Below are 21910 nucleotides of genomic sequence, written 5' to 3'. Positions count from 1 at the left end.
TGGTCAACTGTGGGAAACCTTGTTAGCTCTGGTTCCTGTTTGCAAGGACAGCAGCAACCCAAGGCAATGAACCAGTGACAAAAACAGCATCCAGGGAGTTGTGCTCTTCCAAGTAAGCAAAGTGGGCAAGTGACATCCCTTACTTTCCCATCTCCCCAAACATACCCCCGACACCATCTTTCAGATGACACTCACAAAACAGAAATGTTAAAACAATGAACTGTGAAACATTCTCCCTATGTGAATATATCCCTATGTGTATGTGTGTACACATACACATGACAATAGAATGGTTTAGGTTGGAAGAGACCTCTGAAGGTCAACTGGTCCAGCTCCCATGTTTAAGCATGGTCACCAAGAGCAGGTTGCTCAGGCCTGTGTCCAGGTAGCTTTTGAATATCTCCAAACAGGGAGACTCCACAAACTCTGTGGGCACCTCATGCCAGTGCTCGGTCACCTGTACAGTGAATACTTTCTGATGTTTAGAGGGAACGTCTTGTGTTCCTGTTTGTGCCCATTGCCTCTTGTCCTAGCATCAGATACCACTGAAAATAGCCTCACTTTGTCCCTACTACACCCTCCTTTCAGGTATACAACCCTCTATGCACAGTTCTTACCCACAACTCATGTGGTCTTTACATATAACAGATTCCTGTTAGGTTCAACAACCCAAAGCCAGCTCTTGCATATGCTCCAAGCAGCCCTTGCTCTTCAAAACCCCTATGGAAACAAAAGCCAGATCTTGTCCTCTTTGACCCTGCATTATTCAGAATGGCTCATGGTTTTTGAGGTCAATGTGGCTTCCATTATGAAAAAAAAAAAAAAAAACACACAAAAAAACAACAAAAAAAAACCACCACAGGAGACCAAGTAATTCTAAAGCTGAGTCTGACTCCAACAGAAGTTCTCAGTGAAGTAAAAATATGCAAATGTAGACTATGTTGCCTGTTAACCTGGAGGAGGTTGAAAGGGCTACTAGAATTCTGTGTACGTTTAACAAATTACTAGTACTGTCCCACTATCTTCACCATCTAAATATGCTCCCAAAGCACTGTACCTTCTGTTAAGCTAGAAATTTTACACTATTACTACAGAGATGGCTTGTCAATCTTTTTCACTAAATGAATGTCAAAGCCTCCAGAGGTTTTTATGCTGAAGAACATTATCTAGGTCTAGGGGCTATTTTGCCATTTGCTGTTTGAAATATGGGAGCATAATTTAGGTTAAAAAATCTTGTTTCTACTTCATAGAACCACAGAATCATAGAATGATTTGAGTTGGAAGGGGTCTTAAAGATCATATAGTTCCAGGCCTCCTGCCATGGGCAGGAACACCTTCCACTAGATCAACTTGATCAAACTTAACCAATGTAAAGTTCATGCACACCTGAAAACTTGTTCCTATTTTTGAAACCATTGTGGTGTAAATGCCTGAAGTATGATGATAGTGGTTGTAGGCAAAATCCTAACTCCCCTATTCCCACCTGGAGTGAATTGGTACAAGACATAGATAAGTATGGACACCGAATGGGCTGGATTAATTCATCCAGTATTAAATCCCAAGACCACTCGGCAGGTCCACCGAATCCACACTCAAAATCCCAGATACCCCAAATTCAAAGAGAGATTCAAACCTAATAGGGAATGGAGTGAGTTGTGGTGTCGGCAAAAAAACTCTTATCCCTGGGGAGGGCAGTGAGCCACCCTGCTCAGCGGGTATTAGCAATTCAATGGCTCTCTAATGAACACTCTGACCCTATCATTGCCATTCCTGTTGAACCCCCCAGAAATATTGGTAAATTTTCTTATTGATACCAGGACCCAAATGTCAGTAATTACACATGAGACAGCACAAACCCTGAGCATAACACAAACCCTGAGCAGGGGTGGTCAACACAGGGTTAAATTCACGGGAATCAATGGTGTGGAAAAACAATGCCCCACTGCAAAAATTTCACTCTGGTTGCCAGAGGAACAAAAATTAACCAGGATAGAAGTATTAGTTGGTGCTGCATATACTGATATTTTAGGATTTGACATACTGCATGGTTGTATGTGGAAGCTCCCTGATGGAACTGTGTGGAGTTTCGCGACACATCAAAGGGATTCAGGCACTGTGAGACTGAGCCTGTTACAAACATCCATACCCTTATCCCCTGCTAAAATCATTAATGATCGGCAATATCTGTTGTCAGCAGCAGCACTTATGGGGATTGACTGGGTGGTAACAGAATTGGAAAAAAGAGACATTATTAAAAGGACCCATTCACCTTACAATTCACTGGTGTGGCCAGTAAAGAAACCAACCAGGCAATGGCGTTTTACAGTGGATTACAGACAGTTAAATGCTAACACTACACCTTTGACTGCCGCAGTTCCAAACATGGCAGAGATAGTGAAAGCCCTCTGTGTATCTAACAGTAGTAATAGTGCTAACTACTCCCAAATATTTCTATGCATGGGAAATCAAAGATTGCTATTTCACCCTCTTTCTAACCCTGCCGGTTGAGTACAACCGAGCATATTTTATTTTCCTTTGTGTTCACAGGAACCCTGAGCGAACTGTATATGGACAGCTGGAAGATGATGAATCAACAGTTTGGATTAATAATGCTATGCTTTACCCTGACCTTGATGCAATTACAGACCTTAAAGGAAACTTAGCTACTGTGGCTGTGCATGGAGCTGAGGTGTTTCACCATGGCATTTAACCACGTATTGTCACAGTATAGCACGGTACAAAATATTTTCAAAAGATGAATGGAGTTGGAACGATTCTCTAAGAATGGCTGAACTTCAAGCCATGTCTGGACAGACAATACAAATTGGTTGCCGAATAACTAACTGATCCACTTATAATCGGCCGACTGAAATTAAGACAGCTTCCACAATAACTGAACCAAATTTTGATTGCTGGTACAATTTTACTTTCACCAAACCTATAATTGTGTACTGTCTTTGGGGTTACAGAGGCACAGAAATATTATTTGAATTCATGGTTAATACAGAAACATCATCGACTACAAAGGATAAGAAGCCTCTGCCTCCGCAGATACTTGAAAACAAACCTACTCAGCCTCCCATTGGTCTAACTCCTTCCATCTTCAACACAGGTCCTTACATAATTAAAAATGTGGGACAACAACAAATTCTCTTTAACCCTAGTTGGTCCTTAAAAAGGGCCACAGGATGCAACTAGGTTATTAGGGACAGGATTAGGTATATTAAATAGCATTGATGCTGAGGTCTTAATGAGTAGAGTAACTGCTACTACAGATGACCTAAGGAAACTGGAACAACCAATAAAATCATCCTTATTGGCTTTAGGAGCAAATCAATGGCTTCTATCAGATATTTTACCCCATTGGGAACAAATTGAGGAAAATGATCATCAATTAATTGTAAATGCCCTTGGAAAAGCCCAAGGCAATACCTCCCTTGCCTTGAGCTGCATCCAAGCGCAGTTATGGATACAATCTGTAGCAGCAGCTATTATTAGAGAGGGAGAAGGAAAAACTTTGCCCATTGAAATTCGAAAATTGATTTGGGTTATTACTTCAGAATTTGAAAAAGAGTTTCAAGCTTGGTGGCAATTAGTCAACTTTACCCATTATGCAGAAAATGATGAAATTGTTGCCTTTATACTTACTATAAGTAATGCCACCGTATACAATGTATATCCAATCATTGCATTAGGACTCAATCATAATGGAACTATACTTTATCCTAAAGAGCATAAAGTATGGGCCCATCAAAAGGGAGGAAAGTGGCAAACAATTGATGTAAATGCATGTATTGTGCATGAACAAAAAGGTTTCATCTGTGAAAGTAACACGCTGGAATCCCAAGACATTTGTCTTGACACTGAGCAAAATATTTGCCACTTTGAGATACATCCTAATGAAACCCTTGAAACTGTACTTGTATATATTGGGAAAGGTTGTGTTTGCATGAGAACTCATTGTGATTCTATAGTCGTAGATAATGCAGTGGTAGATACCAGTAATCACTCTAATGTTTGTGTTTGCAATTTTACCAAAATTCTAGGATGTGATTTTAGATACTCAGTTCCTGACACTTCTTATCAACTTATTGCATCTAATTATATTCTGTTTCATGAACTGCTGCCTACTCCTATTGGAATGAACCTTGGTGAAGAAATTGCTGGTACATGAGGACCTGAAGCAGCTGATGACACAAGTCCGAGAAAATGGACAAAAGACTGATTACTGTCCATCATGATGCACAAGAAATACATCAAGTGATGGAAAGAGTAAAGAGAGATGAGAGACACCGTTGGTGGGACACTTTGTTTGGATGGTCACCAGCTGCCACGGGAATCTTCAAGATGCTTCACCCTGTTATTGTTCTGTTAATACTCACTGTATTATGTTTTATACTGACAATTAGTTTGTATGTTAAACTCTGGTTTATAAGAAACGTTTAGCATCCCTACACAATGTACATACACTCGATAAACCTCATTCTATGAATGTATGTGATATCCCCGACATATTCCAACCATCGTGAAGCTTGAGTGACTATAGTCACGGGGTGGATTATGTGCTGTATATGCCTGAAGTAACTAGGAAAATAAAACTAACATTCACATTTTTAAGGAAAAGGTACAGCATTGAAGAGGCTTTCAGGGTAGGGCATAACTGCATTATCTGAGCGTTCCCTAGGCTCCCAGCCTTAGATGCTATCGCGCTGGGAAACTTGGTGTGCTAGCTCTAAGGAACAGCACGGAGCGTAGAGTGGAGTGGAGACACCACGGCTAGGCTCTGTAATCAGGTGGGGCCTCGATTGTTCTTGTTGTGCACAAAGCTGCCTCTTTTTGCCACCCTGAGCCAAAGACCTGTCATGTTTTGACAAATGCTGTACCCTAGTGTACTTTTTGCTCATTATAATATCATTATAATACCAAAACACACCTCCATCCCAAAAGCTACCCACCTCCAAGGTGCGACCACCCCTCACTGAGCATGCGCCCTGAATTTCTCGGAGCCTATTACTTTAAACGGAGACAGGAAAACTTTACACCAATCATAACTAAGATATGCTTGACTAGAGCCACTCAAGCTCCACCAAAAAGATAGAAAATAATATAAATTGGTCCAAGAGAGAGGGAATGTTAGGGAAGATACCACCGTCAGGGGAGATACCATCCCGAGGAAATACAACATCCTTAGGACCTCCTGACTCCTGGGATCAGTCGACGGGCTGAGCCTCTCTTCCCCCCCCCTTGGGATGCCTTTGGGTGAGATCTGAATACTTGCTTATAAATCTCTATAGAGTCTTTGATCCTTTTAACGTGTTTATTTCTAGGCTGCGCACCTGTGACACCTGTAACATCTATAACACCTGTAACATCTGTAACACCTACAACACCTATAACACCTGTAACATCTGTAACACCTACAACACCCGTGTATTTCATGCATACTAGCTTGCTTCTGCAGACAGTCCCTATCACCGGCAATCCAAAAGAACCTGATTATCTGTTGCTGTAATAAACCATACTTTATTGCATTGTGATAGCTCTCATTAAGTGCAACTAGGGTGAGGGTGGTTAACCATGATAGTTCAGTGTTCTGAATCTAACCAGACCCCCAGACAGTTAATGCGTTTTTGGTGAAGGTCTGACTGGACCCCCAGATGGTTAACGCGTTGTTGGTGAATGTCCGACTGGTTCAGTACTCTGAATCTGACCGGGCCCGTAACGGTTAATCAGCTACACCCCTTAACGCGACAACCATCAACAAGGAAGAGCAACACATCACATCAGAGTTACCATTTTGAAAACAGCTTTTCTTTTTTATGGTATCATTTGTGCAAACTGCTGAGTGATTTCTGCAATGTAAGGAATGGAAGTTGAACACTATTTACTATGTCAACACCTTAAGTTATCATGCCATTAAGTATCAGTATTGGGTTTAAACCTCAGAGGTTTAAAATTGCTTGCATGAATGCTGGTGTTTAACCACAGAAGGGTATTCAGCTATCACCAGATGAACTCAAATTTATAATACCAAGCTGGAAAGAAATATAATTTGCCCTGGAAGATTCATATCGCACAAGCATTGCTAATGCAATGTATAGCCTCAATAATTCAATTGCTTTGGCACAGATGATATAATTCCCAGGCTAACACTAACTAAGGGAGTTCAATTACTACTTTGCTAAAATAAACTGTCAGAATACATTCTCATATAACTTGGATGCATCACAGAATAAAATATATTTCCCTAAATATAACTAGATAACCAAATACATCATTTTCATTCAATCTGTATAGAAAGTAATACTGACTAGCTGTAGAATGTCACAGAGACCTCTTTTTATGAAAAATACAACAGGAAAATAAGGGAAGAAAGGTGCAGTGATCCATTTGCTGATTCTCACATCTGAATAATTCCAGTTGATTTTGTATAATTACCTATGAATTAAAATAGGATATACTCAAATTTTTCATATAACTCTTAGTGCTGACACTGTTTTTTGTTTCCCCCTTTATTAAATTTATTATACCCCTCTTCTAACCAAAGCACATAACACAAGAATTGCCAGAATCCTTATCACTAAGTGTTTAAAACATCATACCACCTTTCTAAATGAGATGTGATAACTAAATCTGAGGTTACAAACTTCATGCAGGAATTAACTAATAATATTCCTTAATAGGTTTATACAATTAGACTCATTAGATACCATGAATTGCATTTAGACCATGGGACCTGGGTGTGTTGGGTCTGAATGCAAACCATAACCTCATTTGGGTATGTGCCAAAAAGGCTTTCATTGCTGTCCCTCTTCAGGCTATTTCAGATGCTTCATCTCATGGTTGAGCAATTGGTTCCAGCAGAACCCAGAAATTTTATAAGCTCAGGACAGTAACTGTTTTATGTTTTCAATTTAGTTGTATTGATGTCCTTGTTATTTTTTATTTTCTTGGTTATATTGATATGAGGGAGTTTAATGCAGCTAAAATAATCATATAGTTTCTTCTTTGCACAGCTTGAAAGATCAGTTTGACAGATTGTTCCCCCAGTGTTGCCTGTTTAATAAAATATCTACACACACACACAGCACAGATGAAGCAACAACAATCTCTGAGAGATCTCTTATTGTTCAAGTGGTAGATTATCATAGAATCATAGAATATCCCCAGTTGGAAGGGACTTCCAAGGATCATTGTGCCCAACTCCAGGCTCTGCACAGGACCACACAAAACTCAGCCCGAATGTCTAAGAACATTGTCCAAACACTTCTTGAACTCCAGCAGGTACCATGACCACTGGCCTGGGGAGCCTGTCCCAGTGCCCAACCACCCTCTGGGTGAAGAACCTTTCCCTAACACCCAGCCTGACCCTCCCTTGTCCCAGCTCCACGCCATGCCCTTGGGTCCTGTCGCTGTCCCCAGAGAGCAGAGCTCAGCACCTGCTGCTCCGCTCTCCTCGTGAGGGAGCTGCAGGCCACCATGAGGCCTCCCCTCAGCCTGCTCTGCTCTGGGCTGAACAAACCAAGGGACCTCAGCCTCTCATCATACCCTTCCCCTCTAGACCCTTCACCATCTTTGTAGCCCTCCTTTGGACACTTTCAAACAGTTTTATGTCTTTATGCAGTGGTGCCCCAAACTGCACACAGTACTTGAGTTGAGGCCGCACCAGCACAAGGCAGAGTGGGACAATCTCTTCCCTCGACTGGCTGGCAGTGCCTGATACACCCCAGGGTATGGTTGGCCCTTCTGGCTGCCAGGGCACACTGCTGATTTATGTGTAACTTACCATCAACCAAAGCTCCCAGATCTGGGGGACTGCTCTCCATCCTCTCATTCCCCAGTCTGTATATACCCTTCCCAGGTGGAGAATCCAGCACTTGCTCTTGTTTCTTGTCTTGTCACTTGTCTCTTCATGTGGTTGTTGACTGCCCAGATCTCTAATTTGTCAAGATCTCTCTGCAGAGCTTCTCTACCCTTGAGGGAGTCCACAGCTCCTCCCAATTTAGTATGGTCCACAACTTATTTAGTATGCATTTGAGTCCTGCATCCAATCATTTATAAAAACATTGAAGAGAACTGGCCCTAAAATGGATCCCTGGAAAACCCCATTAGTGACTGGCCACTAGCCTGATGTAACCCTATTTACTGTAACCATTTAACCATTTGAGTCCCTTCTCAGTATCCTACATTTCCTTCAAGACTGCACCTGGTCTTTGCACCCAGGCATTCAGATGTGAAGAAAGTATTATTATGAAGATCAATTTAAAGATTAATTTGCAACTGAGACTTCCTCAAACCAACAATTTAATTAATTTAATTACCAACAATTTAATTTCCTTTCAAGTGACTACACCAGCTTTCCACAATCACTGAGTCAAACTGTTGGTGTGCAATTTAAAGATGGAATCAAAACAGTCCTTAAACTCTGAGGGAAAAAAAATTAAAAAAAAAAAAGTTATGAATTACTTCATTCTTCTTAGGTATGAGGGAATGCATACTATGATAATTCTCTTCTGTGCAGTGGGAACAGTTTTCTGGATGACATCAACATAAGAAATGTTCTCACACTGGATAAAGACCACTAACAACTATCCACACTCTCTACTCGAAGCATGAGGGACACTGCAATTACTGTCTGTCCCACAGCACATCAACAAGAAAACCCAAGTTTCACTAGGAGCAGGAGTAGAAGTCTCTGCAAAAAAAAAAATAATAATAAAAAAGCATAAAGTGTATACAACTGCATTTACTTATTTCCCATACCTTGAGGGACTGAACTAGGAAAAAAAATGAATTTCATGTGATAAGTGTGAATTGCGTAATTTAAAGCACAATTTGAAGACAATAAAGAGAGTAATCCTAGAGCCTGTAGGGAACCGAGAACAGCATGAACATCATGCCTGGAAAACATACAATATAATTTGTACCAGGAAAAACAACCTAAACTACTAAAAGTTGGGTTCTAAATTAGCTGTCATCACTCAGGGAAAAGATATTACATTATCATAGACAGCTCAGTGAAAACCTCTGCAATGGCTGCGATAATTGATGAGGTGGTAAAATATATAAAAGAATATATGTACAGTAATTGAGACTATCACAATGACATTGCTATTCTGGCCTCTCATGCCATTGTTGGAAGTGTGACAGATGTCACGGTTTTACTGCAGGTGATGAGCAATAGCTGCTTGTGGATTGACACTTGAGGGACTAAACCAGAGTGGCCCAGAGCTCAAAGTGTGAACTAAGTCCCAGAAAGAAGACTCAAGATTTCTGACAACTCACTCTCAAGTGAAGCACAAGTACATACTATCTCACTGAATTATTGATTTAGTAAACTTGTCTGTAAAGGAAGACAGAAAGTAGACTCTATTTTAAAACTAGACTAGTAGAAAAGTAGAAAAGAATTAGAAAGTAGACTCTATTTTACTCATTATTTAATTAGTAAAATAATTATACTTGTAACTACTTGGTTGCTGTCCCGATTATGAATTATTCAGTAAAATTCCTCCTTTTAAACAACAACAACAAAATCTGTCTCAGCAGCAAAATGCACAATAGTATCTCACCTCTTTTACTACTGGGAGTAAAGAGCTCATATAAGTGGAAAAAAAATGTTAGACTGCGGCAGTCTCATCTACTGAGATAGGTCCGAATCCTGTCATCCTCATACTCTACAATCTTCAAATGAGGTCCTGAGTGCACCCTATTCTGGACAAAGATAATGGAAATCAGCCTGCAAAATACAGAACCTGCTGTTATGCTGACACATGTTGTAGTTGTGTGAACCACAAAGTCAACAAAAAACTCATATGAAGGATTCTTCATTACAGTCTTTTTCCATGGTATAAATCTACTACAGAGTTGGGTCATCGCCAAGAAGACACCTGTTCAAGTAAAGGTAAACAGAGTAAAGCACAAAAATACCAACACACAACACCTTTAAATCAGGAAGCTTATCTCCATGTATTCATATCAATAGAACTGGGGAGAAAAGCAACATCTTAACACTCAGTAAAGAAGATCATTATCTATCATTTTAAGTTCAGCATTAAGAAGTATCTACCTTCACTGAGAATTTTTACAGAACATGCAAATTAAAAAGCTAAACTCCTTTAATTTATATTTAATTCATCTTGTTTATACTTCCTCGTTCATTCCTAAAATGACTGTTTTTACTGGGGAATTAAACTGTAATGTGAATGAACTTTTTTTTTTTTTTTTTTTTTTTTCTCCTCAGGTGGTAGAAATGTACAGGAAACTGATGATGAAATACAGGTATAAAAAGGAACTCTGGATTTTTCATGAAATTCAATTAAGTTTTTAAATGAGATACAGCTTTTCAATGTTAATGAACCCAACCAGCCATTGCATTGATTTATGAAGGCAAATTTGTAATTTCTGTAAGTAAATGCAGTTCCCTGACTTTAGCTGTGCTGAATTTCTAGTTCCTGCTCCCAGAAATATACTAGTTATTATTTAATTACTGCCCAACCTAACAGCACAGAACTAGCCCAGAAAATATTCCTACCTTGGTATTCCACCTACCAGGCTGAAATCGGGACTTATTTTATTACTTATTATTGTCGTTCTGTTTTTATCTCAAGAGTACCGGGGAGAGGGCGCACAGCACCGTACCAAGTGTTGTTCAGCAGTCACACCCTAATACCTCTGCTATTGCATGTGATCATAATGGCACAGTATGTGGACTATACTGTTTTTGTAAACTGGAGTCTATGGGGTTTTTTCAAATAAGTGTGATGATGTTCAGAAAATCAGATAACCACTGCTGCTCGCAGTATATTACTGTGCTTGGTTGCCAGCTTTAGGAGTAACCAGATAAAATCTCCATTCACATTTATAGCAAAGTCAGAGCTTTGCATATTCTACAGATGAACCTGAAACTTTAAACAGTAACAGGTGCATACAGTAATGGTTAAATTAGTAAAAAGCTATCATGTCATCTACTGGGTATGAAGGGACAGGCAACATTAACAATGCAGAGATATTCAGCAAAATATCAATTGCTTATATTATACAACAGTGCCAAGGAGAAAAAAATGTGACAGCAACAAGACAAAAAGAAATGTGGAGGAAAACTCTTACTAATTCTCTTAGTCACAGTGCACCTGACTCACCACTGAGTCACTTCAACAGTGTGCCAAGGCAAGTGCACTGTTTTCAATGGGGTTTACACAAGTGTAAATGTTGTGTAATGTTTTGAAACAATTCTTCTCCTTATCTTCTCCTTATTGGATTCATTTATCTTCCCATTAGATGCCAATAAACAGTCATTTGAATTGTTCAGCACATACATCTGCAGCATTACTTACAGCTCTAGCACTCTCACATGTACGACTATTTCATATTGTCTTGGTTCTGGCTCATCCCCCTGTACTTTGCAGAGCCTTGAGAATTCCCACCCACATTTGAGTCATTTTTACTGCCTCCCACATACTTTTTATTCTTCCAGGTATAAAATGCAGAATTGAATGTACCAACAGGGATATATATCTCAGAATCATAGTAACTTACTATATACTGGATGTTCTAAAGTATAAGTTTCTAATGCTTGTGTGTGTGTGTGTGGGGGGGGGGGGGGTTAATAATAATAAAAATAAATACTAAAGGGAATAATTAAGAAAAAAAATAGAAAAAGCTAAACACTGTTATAACTCTAATCTCATTCTGTGACACCAGCAAACAAGTTCTGACTCAGGAGCAGTTTCATCCCTGCCGCAGTCAAGCAAAAGCTGAGAAAGGCCAACAGAACTTGGTATATGATCTTGTGAACCAAAAAGGTCAAACATGCCTAAAAATCACTAATTTTTCACTCAGTTGCTTTTTTTATACAATGAGTGATCTTTTGTCTTTTTCTACTTAGCTTTGCATTTTTTTTCTTGCCACCCACTGAGACTGGAAGAGCCTTCTGTTTTCCATTTGCTCAACAACCTCCTTCATTTCTTTTCAACTTTCCTCTCCCACTCCTTCAAATCCACTTATGGGCCAAGACAAGCTGCAGCTGGCTCTCACTTCTGCCATCCCTTGATAGGGGAGAGAGAGCAAAGAAGGAGAAAGATGACTTGCAGACATATTCCCCTTCCTTTTCAACTTTGCAGCTGTGGATTTCGCCCACCCATTTCAGACAGGAAGAATGAAGCCGCAACCAACATTGAACAGCCCTGGAGAGGCAGGATGTTTTACCAAATGAAGCCAGCACAGCTCTTCTCATGTCGGTTGTGGTGATCAAGGATGCAAACTTCTGAGGACAGAAGCTGTCTCTCATTATGTGCCTGAATAAGGGCTGATATTTTGGATCCCCAGATTTAGCTGTGACCAGAAATGCTACTTTCATCTACAGAATTGACATTAATAGTACTTCCTGGGAGTAGGAAGGTGTTGCTTTAATACTTAGAAATACAAGAAGTAAGTCACATAGGCAGCTCTCCTGCTAATAGCAGATACGTGGAACCATTGTCACATGGGCCAGAGCATACTGGAGATGCTTTATCAACACAGGCACTTGTCACTAAGTACACTTATTGCTACACCACTGTCATGGTTACAGGACAGAGCTGGAGGGAGGCTGCGTGCTGGTGGCTGGATCGTGGCTGTGTTACAGAGTACAGCAGAGAAGCCGTCTAGCTGACCACAGTGTGCCCAAGGCATGAATCAGAAGAGAAACAGCAATGAGAGAAATTATGCAAAGCAATATGATGAGGAACTGAAGGTGTCCAAAAAGTGCAACGTTTCACACTGTCAAAATATTCAAATGCTGGCAAATAGTGCTAGATAATAATGTATCACCACAGCAACACAGTGCTCAGAAGGGCATTGTAACTGGCATAGTGCATGCTGCTTGTATCTTAGGTACAGGGTAAATACAGAAGCCACTGCTTTGATGCAAAACAATCTTAATTGATTGAGATATTCAAAACTAATTAATAATCTAATGTAATTAATTAATTATGGCAGTTTCAATGAACTGATACTACATTTTTGCATAATGAAAAGCAGTGGACATCACTCACCTACCTTTCAGGAGTCTAACCATGAGCCCGGAGTCTAATTACACACTAGACCTCTATCACACACAAACCCACACAGCCAAAACTGCACAGCAGTGCTATCAGGGACCATTTCCATGCATACAACAGGAATTATTACAATAAAAGAAAGCACACAATTGAAAAAAAAATAATCTACCATAATAAGTTTTACCTCTGTATCAACCAATTTCCCTCATATTTTGAGCTTCTTATTTGTATTATTCAGAAATAGTTTGCAGAATCTCTTACTTTGGTAAAAATTTAAAAATGTAGCAGGCTTAAGCTGTTGAGAAATGCCACTGCTTGCACTTACTCAAGAACCCCCAAAAAATTACTTATAGGGTAAAATTCTGCAACCAGTTCCTTCTAATATGTACTAGTTTTTCTTGACATCTAAAGAGCTGTGAGTTTTTAACAGTTTGGATAATAAGTATAGATAAGAGTAGCTCTGTATCTCCTTCTGGACGGAAGAGGCTGTTGAAAAAGGGGAAGGATGAGGGTGGGAGACAGATTAGGTGAATGAACCTAAAGCATTGTAATTGGGCTACAGAAAAGACTAAAAACTAAGCTTAAAAATGTTTGCATTGCTATTTATATGCTTGTTGGTAATATTTTAATGATATCTGTTTCAAAGCAAAAAGCCCAGGTCAGCTCACCCAGTTGAGTTCAGATACAACGCACTGATGATTAACCTGCCTTTGCAAGCCAGCAGCTCCCGACAAATGCAAGTGGCACTGAAACAGAGACAGTTCTCAAACTGCAAAATGTCTTGCATCTTAGCAAAGACTAGTCATTGAAAGTGCTAGTTAATGTTTCCTACCTTTGATGGTTTCCTTTGGCAAGAGCTAATGCTGATTTGTTTAGATGTATCTTTTCCAACAGTTTTCCTTCTTCTCTCGTGATGGAGAAAACCGGCATGCAGAACAATTTCTAAATGAGGATCAGTATAGACACTTAGATCCTTTTGCTGCTCTGACAACCTTCTCGAGGCTGTCCATGCTACAGGAAATATTTTGTTCAAATAGACGGAGTCACATTTGTTGCGTGCTTCAGTATTAATGCTTGTATTATATGCTGCTGAAGTACCTTTCACACATCACTAGGTTTTGTTGTTAGTGAAACAGCAGGGGAACAGACATTTCAGAATGAACCATTATTCCACACTGCAGGCAGAAATTCATACACCCTGCTGTAAAGAATTAGTCTCGTCTCTCTGCTACACTGAGACTTCTGCAAAGGGAAAGGCAATTGATTTACAAAGTGGATGGGGAATAAAACCCAGCTCAACCCTAGGGGAAAGAGAAAAGCAAACTACAAAGAAAAATACTCATGTTTTAATTAATATGCCACTGAGGTATAATTGCCATTTAATTGACATGTACATAACTGGCATTTCTAGTCTCAGTCCTGTCTAGTGCCTACTGCATTTCTTACCTCATTTTAAAGCACCATACAGTTATGATTAATAGATTTAAAAAATATATTAATTATATTTTCTAGATATTTAAGCAAACAACGAAATGTTAACCCTCTCTTCCCCATATACTGACTTCCATGCTGCCGTATCAGGCAGCATTTAGACCCATCTTTATGTTTAGCAAATGATATGGCCATTATCACCAGTTCGTGTAGGATACATTTACACCACAGCCATGTAGCTGTAAATCAGGGGACAGTTGTAGACAAAAGTCTATTCAAGAGGTGAAAATATCCCTCAGCACTTACAGTAGCAATTACGTTAGTTAGGTTGCATGGAAATAAGTCCCAAAAGACCTTTCCAAAATCATATGCTCCAACATTTTACACTGTCAACTTTTATTCACATCAAATGCAAAACACCAGCTACTAGTGACAGAGAATCATCTAGTTCATCAGCTACCACTACATTTGGTCATGGAGGAGCTCAGCCTGGCCATAACTGCTGCAGTTGCCTATCTAAGCAAGAACACCTTATTTACTCACAATCTAAAAGGAGTTTGCCATCAATACATTGCCAGGAGATTAAGTTTGGATATTAAGTTTTCTCTAGCAACCTAGGAAATCATTTGCTGAAACAGCAGATGAAGAGAAACATCCCCCAAGTTATATCTTACTATAGGCTGTCAGTGGTAACAAAGTCACTGGAAAAAAAAAATAATAAAATGCAAACACCACATTCAGTCTGAGATGTTCCAGGGAAGGGACTTTCTTTAGAAACAGTGAAAAGAGTTACTATTACTGCACAAGGTAGCGGTGAGACGTCATCTGGAGTACAATGTCCATCCATGCTGAAAGATTGTGATTCCAGCTGGCAGTGGGCACTGAGAAAGTCTACCAACATCACAACATGAGCTTGGAGCTTCTTTTACAAGCTGAGGATAATTTGGCTTGTTCATTTTAGCAAATGAAAGTTGGTAGGAACTAAGACTGTTCTCTATATTTTTTCCTTAGACTTCATCAATTAAAAGGAAGAAGATCAAAAAAGCTAAAAATCAATCTTTATCAGAAGAATTAGCAACTGTAGACTGACCACATACAAATAGAAAGGTGCTGGAATTGAGATAAAGTTTCTAATTATTACAGGTTAAGGAAACCCAGCCACAATTCCCAGAAGAGGACCAGAAGTTGCTGGCTGCCACACAGTACCTCTACACACCGCATCAGCCTTCCAAGCCTCTGCACAGGTTGTCCTGTGGGAAGGACTGGGATGTAGGGAACCCACCTCTGTTCCCTCTGAGCAAAACACAACAAGGAGATCGATAAAAGTTCACTAAATAAATGGAAAGCATTCTTTGGACAGAAAAGAGTTTGTACCAGCATTTGGATTATCTTGTGAAATATAGTATATTTTCATAACAAAACAATTACACTTATTTTGTCTATTTTTATATGCCTATTAGCACAAGTTGAGACTTTAATTAATAAGTAACTACTTGTGATATTAAAAAGAGATAAAAAATGTTTTTAGTGCCAAATGAAGAGGAATAGATTGCAACACAACAAAACGGAAATGAATGGTTATAAAAAAATCAAAAGCTTATTATTTTAAAATGTGTTTATTTTCTGTGCTACTGCTTGATGTCCACTGTTGCTAGATGGAGAACAGAGCTGCAGCATAGACACATGTGATAGCTATAGCACAAAGAATAAAGTCTTCTTTTCCCTAAAGTCTTGCAGATACACTGCATTAAGTCAAACTATAAAGCAAACTCCAGCCACCTCTTCCTGTCCATTTTAGATGGGAGGAGAAAGTAGGACAGGGCTGATGTTGCGTTAAACAGTGCCCTTTAGGCTTTCATGAGCAAACCAAACCTTATCCATACAATCACTGGTGAGAAGGGCTTTTGTAAAAAGAACAGCAAAATTGTTTCTATTTAAAGCAATAGAATAATTTGTGGTCTCCATAAATCATTTGCTTGTCCCCTTTTGTGTCTTTTTCAGTACAAGTTCCCTGGGAGGCTGAGGGCAAGACAAGGTGGACTAAAGAGGAAGAAAGCCAAGAAAGGAATTATAAACAGCTATCCTATGTTTAAGCCTATTTTCTCCATGGAATGGATCTGGCCCTCAGAAAATGGGCTGAAGGAGGAATTTAAATAACTAAATCATCATTGTATTTGGCTGCCAACCTACAAAAACAGACATATTTTTAATAAGTTATCGGTAATTCACACTAGTTGACTCTCCCTTCCTCTTCTGCTGAATAAACACTTAAAATGAGCAAGTGTTGGGAAGGGAGACAGTATTATAAAATCTGGACACAGAATAATTGTGGAAGCAGCTGTCCTCCTGACATTATCACAGAAATCAGAGATGGAAAAAATCCTATTAGGTCATATAGTCCCACCCTTTGTCATTGCAGGATTGTTCCCTAACGTAGATTTTCCAATGCCTTGTCCAATCTAGTTTTAATATGATCTAAATGATAGCTTCCAGCATCTCTCCTGGGGGACTATTCCCGTGGCTAAAAAGTATCACTATCAAGATTTCTTCCTCTCTTTAACAGTAATTTGCCCTACTATTTCTGTGTATCTCTAGATTATATTCAAGACCACAAAAAGAAATACTGAAGTACTGAAAAATGTTTCAGGATTCCACACAATTCGATCCAAAACCTCAAAATATGACAAGCAGCCACAGCTATTTTTTTTCTATCCTCCTGACCAGGAGGTACACAAATGTCCCAACAAACTGGCCAGTGACAAACACGCCCTGAGTTTGATACCAGACAGATTGAAGAGATCAGCCCCAACTTCAAGCCTTTTGAATAAATCTGTCTGCTACAGGCAAACAACAAATGACAACTGTGGCAGCAATGGACGTAGTCTCCATGTTTTTTCAAATTTGTTTGCCTAAGTCACAACTTTTAGTCTCTCTTATTCATGAAATAAGGTGTGCATACTACTTCCTTATCTGGCTGTTCTCCATTTCTGACACAAGAACTCAATGGGAATTTTCTGAGATCCCTCAGAGAGGTCCAAACACTGGTGGAAATCCCAGGTCGGTAGAGGGCTGAGAGTCAAATCAGGGAGAGGCACCAGCAGTAACTCTCCAGCCTGTGGACTGATTACCATGTAGATATTACACTATCTGTCGTCTCTTGCCCATGTAAATGTGGTGGAAATGTAAAGGAAAAACACTAGAGATATTTGAGAGGAAATGACCAGGTTTGGGAGAGTTGAAGATGCACAGCTGGAATTATCATGGCAGCAAAATACTAGGACACAGGACAGTCCAGTTTCCAGACTGTTATAACAAATCTCCCGTTTCTGAATATCAATGTACCCGTTCTAATCCATTGCCTACTTCATACTAAGTTCATCCCAGCATTCCTATTTGAAAGTGACACTGTCTGATGCTACTGTGCTTTTACAGATTGCAAAAGTCCTTTTTCTTACATATCTGCTTCCTCTTTTTAGAAGTGTTTTCAGAATCAGAATTGATATTTTCATCCACACTTAAATGCTATAGACTTCAATCAGTTGCTCCCAACCTGCACAAGTAGCAAAACAATAAGTGTATCAATGCTACAGCTTTTTCACAAGAGCCACATTACAGGGGGTAGGCAGGAAGGACAGAGGAAAGGAGGTAATGCATGCACTAACCAAAAGTCAATGAATCAGTGATGGTAGAACTCGTACAACACCTTTAAAGAATTATCTTTTCTCAAGTTTATTATGGTCCATCTGCAGCAAAAACAAGGAATTCTTGTGTTGCTCAATACACTCTCACCAAGTAATTACAAGAAATGGATAAAGATGTATATGCCCACAGACTTCACAAAGCAAACTGAGCTCTGTTACTACACAGGCCACATTGTACCACATGTTATTGTTTAACCAAACAGTGGGTAAAATTCTACCAAATAAAAAGAATATTTTTGTACAGATGTTATTAGAAGTCTATTTTCTGAGATGTCTATAAAACATTTGACAATAATAATTTGAAATATTTCCCATGCACTAATCCCAGTAACACATTATGCCAACTAGTACAGACTCATTGTTTCCTTCCACTTGCCTCTCAATTCCTTCCACAGCTATTATTGTCTACCATTTGGATAATTAAGTCTGTATGACTAGCAGCTATTTCTCTGGCAGATGTCCATTGGGACTTCTCCAGGTTCTCTGAGCTGATGAAAAGAAGGAAGCAGAGATCTGGGGAACCTCTTACTAATTCCAGTACTGCTAAGGCTTAACAAGATGCAGAGAAAGGGCAGATCCAAAAAGTGGATAAAGGATAACATTGATTGGATCACCACACACTTGGATCCAGGGCGAAATTCTATTTGAATCAAATAAATTTATTAACTTCTAACCTTTGGTCACTTACGTGGAAACCTCTTTTGGATAAAGCATAAACATGCACTTAGAACAAACAATCTCCTTGCTCAAAACAAGCAAACAAACAAAACTCCCCAACAACCAACCCTGAAACGTAGCTCATTTCTGGGTGCAAAAATAAATTTTATAAATTTTGCTCAAAAATAAAACTAATTCTAGTTTTTCAGCATCTTCGTTGTAAATCTGGGGAATGTCAAGCAGAATCAAAGAGCAGAGTTTACAAAGGAATTTCACATAAGTATAAAAATATGTCTGATAACCCATTCACATCCTACTTCTTCTACCTGAATGTTCTTCAGTACCACAAACATCTATTTAGGATGTGTATTATCAAATCGTTAAAAGATGAAACAGGAAACAATTGTAGAAGTAATTCCTACTATTGCATAAAAACAAACAAACAAAAAAAAACATTAAACCATTGAATTAACACTCATTTGTGAGCATAAGAATATGTGGAAAAGAGCAAGTCTCTTTGCATACTTTGAGATTTGTTCAAAGGACAGATTCTGCTTACCTCGAGCACTCTTCCTGTGATATACTTTTCACAATTGTCACATCTGATACCAAACTTGGCATGATAGTCTGTTTCACAATATGGAATGCCATCTCTAGGGAAGAAGGACAGGCAACACAGAGCTTTACATAGGCTTACAGGTATTCTGGAGGATTATACAGCCAAAATATGTTAACAATTACAATTTAAAAGTATGAATAATACAAATGGGAGTCTTAGCTGTTTTTTCCTAAGAAGTTGGAATCAAGGAACTTGGTCTACTTTGCTGAAATTAACCCATCTGTTAATTCTGCATTTATATCACAGTTTTTCAAAATTTTGCATTTAGATCACTAAACAGTGGAATGAAAAATAATTGCTTTAGAAGAAACTGGAGACTGTTCTCTTGTGTGAAGTGCAAATTAAACATAGTTAAATCTGTTTGGTGCATTGCTGCATAATATGCTAAAAGAGGCAATGATCAGGTGGATTTATTAGCAGAGGCACAGTTTTATTGGACTTTTTCCTGGAGAAAAATAAGTATTAATTTTATAGCATATCAACTGGAATGGACTAACCTATAAGTTATCAAAATAATTAACTGAATCAGTTGAAGAAAGGATGTTTTTTTCTATTCAGTTTTGTTTTGAATTTAGCTTTTTTTTTAAAGAGAGGATTTCACAGTAGCTATATATTTAAAACATTTTTTTTCTTAACAAATAGAAAAAAAAATCAAAAACAAACAAAATGTACCAAAATACAGCAGAATAATGTAGGATTTGAGATAATGCAAAACCATGTTTAGGAACACCCTTTTTTAAAATATTGTTTTCTTGGTCTCTGGTTCATGCTCCAAAATTAACTTGTATTAATCTAAACCCAGAAAATTGTTGAAAGCCAGTGGGACATTGGCTGTGAAATCCCATTACCTATGAATCTCTGGGTGCTGGTGGTTGTTAGCTGTTTAGGAAAATTTCATCATATCAACACACTTCTCTAAAGGAGAAATTAATCCCAGTTGCGTTGGCCAGTGAAAGCCCTGTATCTCATCAGACTGATACGAGTGCTGACATGAGACTTTGTCTGTGTCTGTGTTTTGTGCTGACTCTCACTGCTGTCATCAAATTCAGTCCAAGTCTGATGGCATGAGGGTCTGGAGTAGTGCAAAAAAGTCTGATACATGCCTCTTTAATGAACATTTAGAGAATTTTTTTGCTTATGTGAAACACATGGAAACATTATTCACATTACAGCACTGCATAGAGCAAAAGCAAACAGAAGATTAAGGGCATATCTGCACAGCTTTGAAGCATACTCCACCTTTAGTATAATTGGTTTTAGTATAATTGCTTTTTTTTTTACCAATACTAGGTGAATGGAAAAATTCTACTTCTACTTGTTTTTCTTTAGATTGTGAATCTTTAATACCTCTAAAACCATTGATAAACACAAAGTAAAGGATATGCAACACTGAATTAATCATTTGCTATCATTGTACTGCTGAAAACAAAGGAAAATGCTTTGAGCTCCCCCACTCAACTTACTTGCTGATGTACTCTGCATTCAGTAGCTTGCCACATGTATTGCACTTAAAACAGCCCAAATGCCAGTGTTTGTCCAAGGCAACCAATGACTGCCCATTTTTTATTTCTGAACCACAGCCTCCACAATCTGCAAGAGAAAAATCCAATATGAGTGCATCACATGCTTTACATGCACAAGATCGATACACATCACTGCAGTACATGAATCCACTGCTGTCCTAGTAACAGCTTGTGCATTTTCTAAAGCTTACTACTGTGGTCCTGTTGTAATATCCTAGATGACAACAAATCATTCAACAAACAACCCTACTAACTTAGGTTTCCTAATAACTTTGGTTTTATTGCAATTTCTTTACAATCTGTTTAAAAAAATACGTAAAAAGGAAATGTTGCTGATTGAAAGTATAGAAAATCAGTCCTAAATAAATAAATAAAGACCTAAAAGTTACAAGACTAAAACAAATAACTGATTCTTTTTAAAAGACTTTATTCCAGGTCTGACAGTTGGCTAATGTTTCAAAATACTTTTTGCAACTTTGGAAAAAAAGTAAGCTGAAATTCTGATGTGCAATTTCTGCAACCACGAAAAGTGTAGCAAAACGTAAGAGGCGTTAGAAATTCCTGAATCATAGTGACATTGGATATGCAACATGTGAAAGAGATGGCTGGCTGTAAAGACATTATTTATAGAAACTCACTTATATAAAGCTCCAAAAAGTTCTAAGAAAAATTAAAAGCAAACCATGCTGTAACTGGATAATATAGCCTAAGCTAAATCGCTTAAACAGGCTGCATGTGAAGTAATGCTTTACTGCCCAGGAACAGTAATTGAAGATAAGACTTTTGTATTTATTTATGTATTCATTTGTTTTTAAGAAAAAAAAAAAAGATGGATGCTTTTGATTGATACTGATTCTAGTATCAACAACAGAGTAATCTTTCTGATTTGTATGATCTAATCTGAAAATATATATATAGTTTTGGAGGAATTCTTCATATATA

General features: G+C 38.6%; 1 protein-coding gene across 20 annotated transcripts in view; it reads right to left on the bottom strand.

The window, feature by feature from the left end:
- The window catches only part of ABLIM2 (actin binding LIM protein family member 2), a 147666-nt gene that overhangs the window by 59749 nt on the left and 66007 nt on the right, over positions 1–21910 (bottom strand). For all 20 annotated transcript variants that reach the window (XM_084517056.1, XM_084517052.1, XM_084517043.1 and 17 more), the window contains exons 5-6: positions 20909–21035; positions 19386–19479 (exon numbers count right to left, since the gene is read on the bottom strand). In XM_084517056.1, coding sequence (XP_084373182.1) covers positions 19386–19479; positions 20909–21035 — 221 coding nt within the window. The remainder of the gene's footprint in view (positions 1–19385; positions 19480–20908; positions 21036–21910) is intronic.

This window comes from Aythya ferina (genome assembly GCF_964211825.1).
Source record: "Aythya ferina genome assembly, chromosome: 4".
NCBI lineage: Eukaryota > Metazoa > Chordata > Aves > Anseriformes > Anatidae > Aythya > Aythya ferina.
The sequence above is the reverse complement of the archived record's forward strand: the minus strand, read 5'-3'. Positions and strand labels throughout refer to the sequence as shown.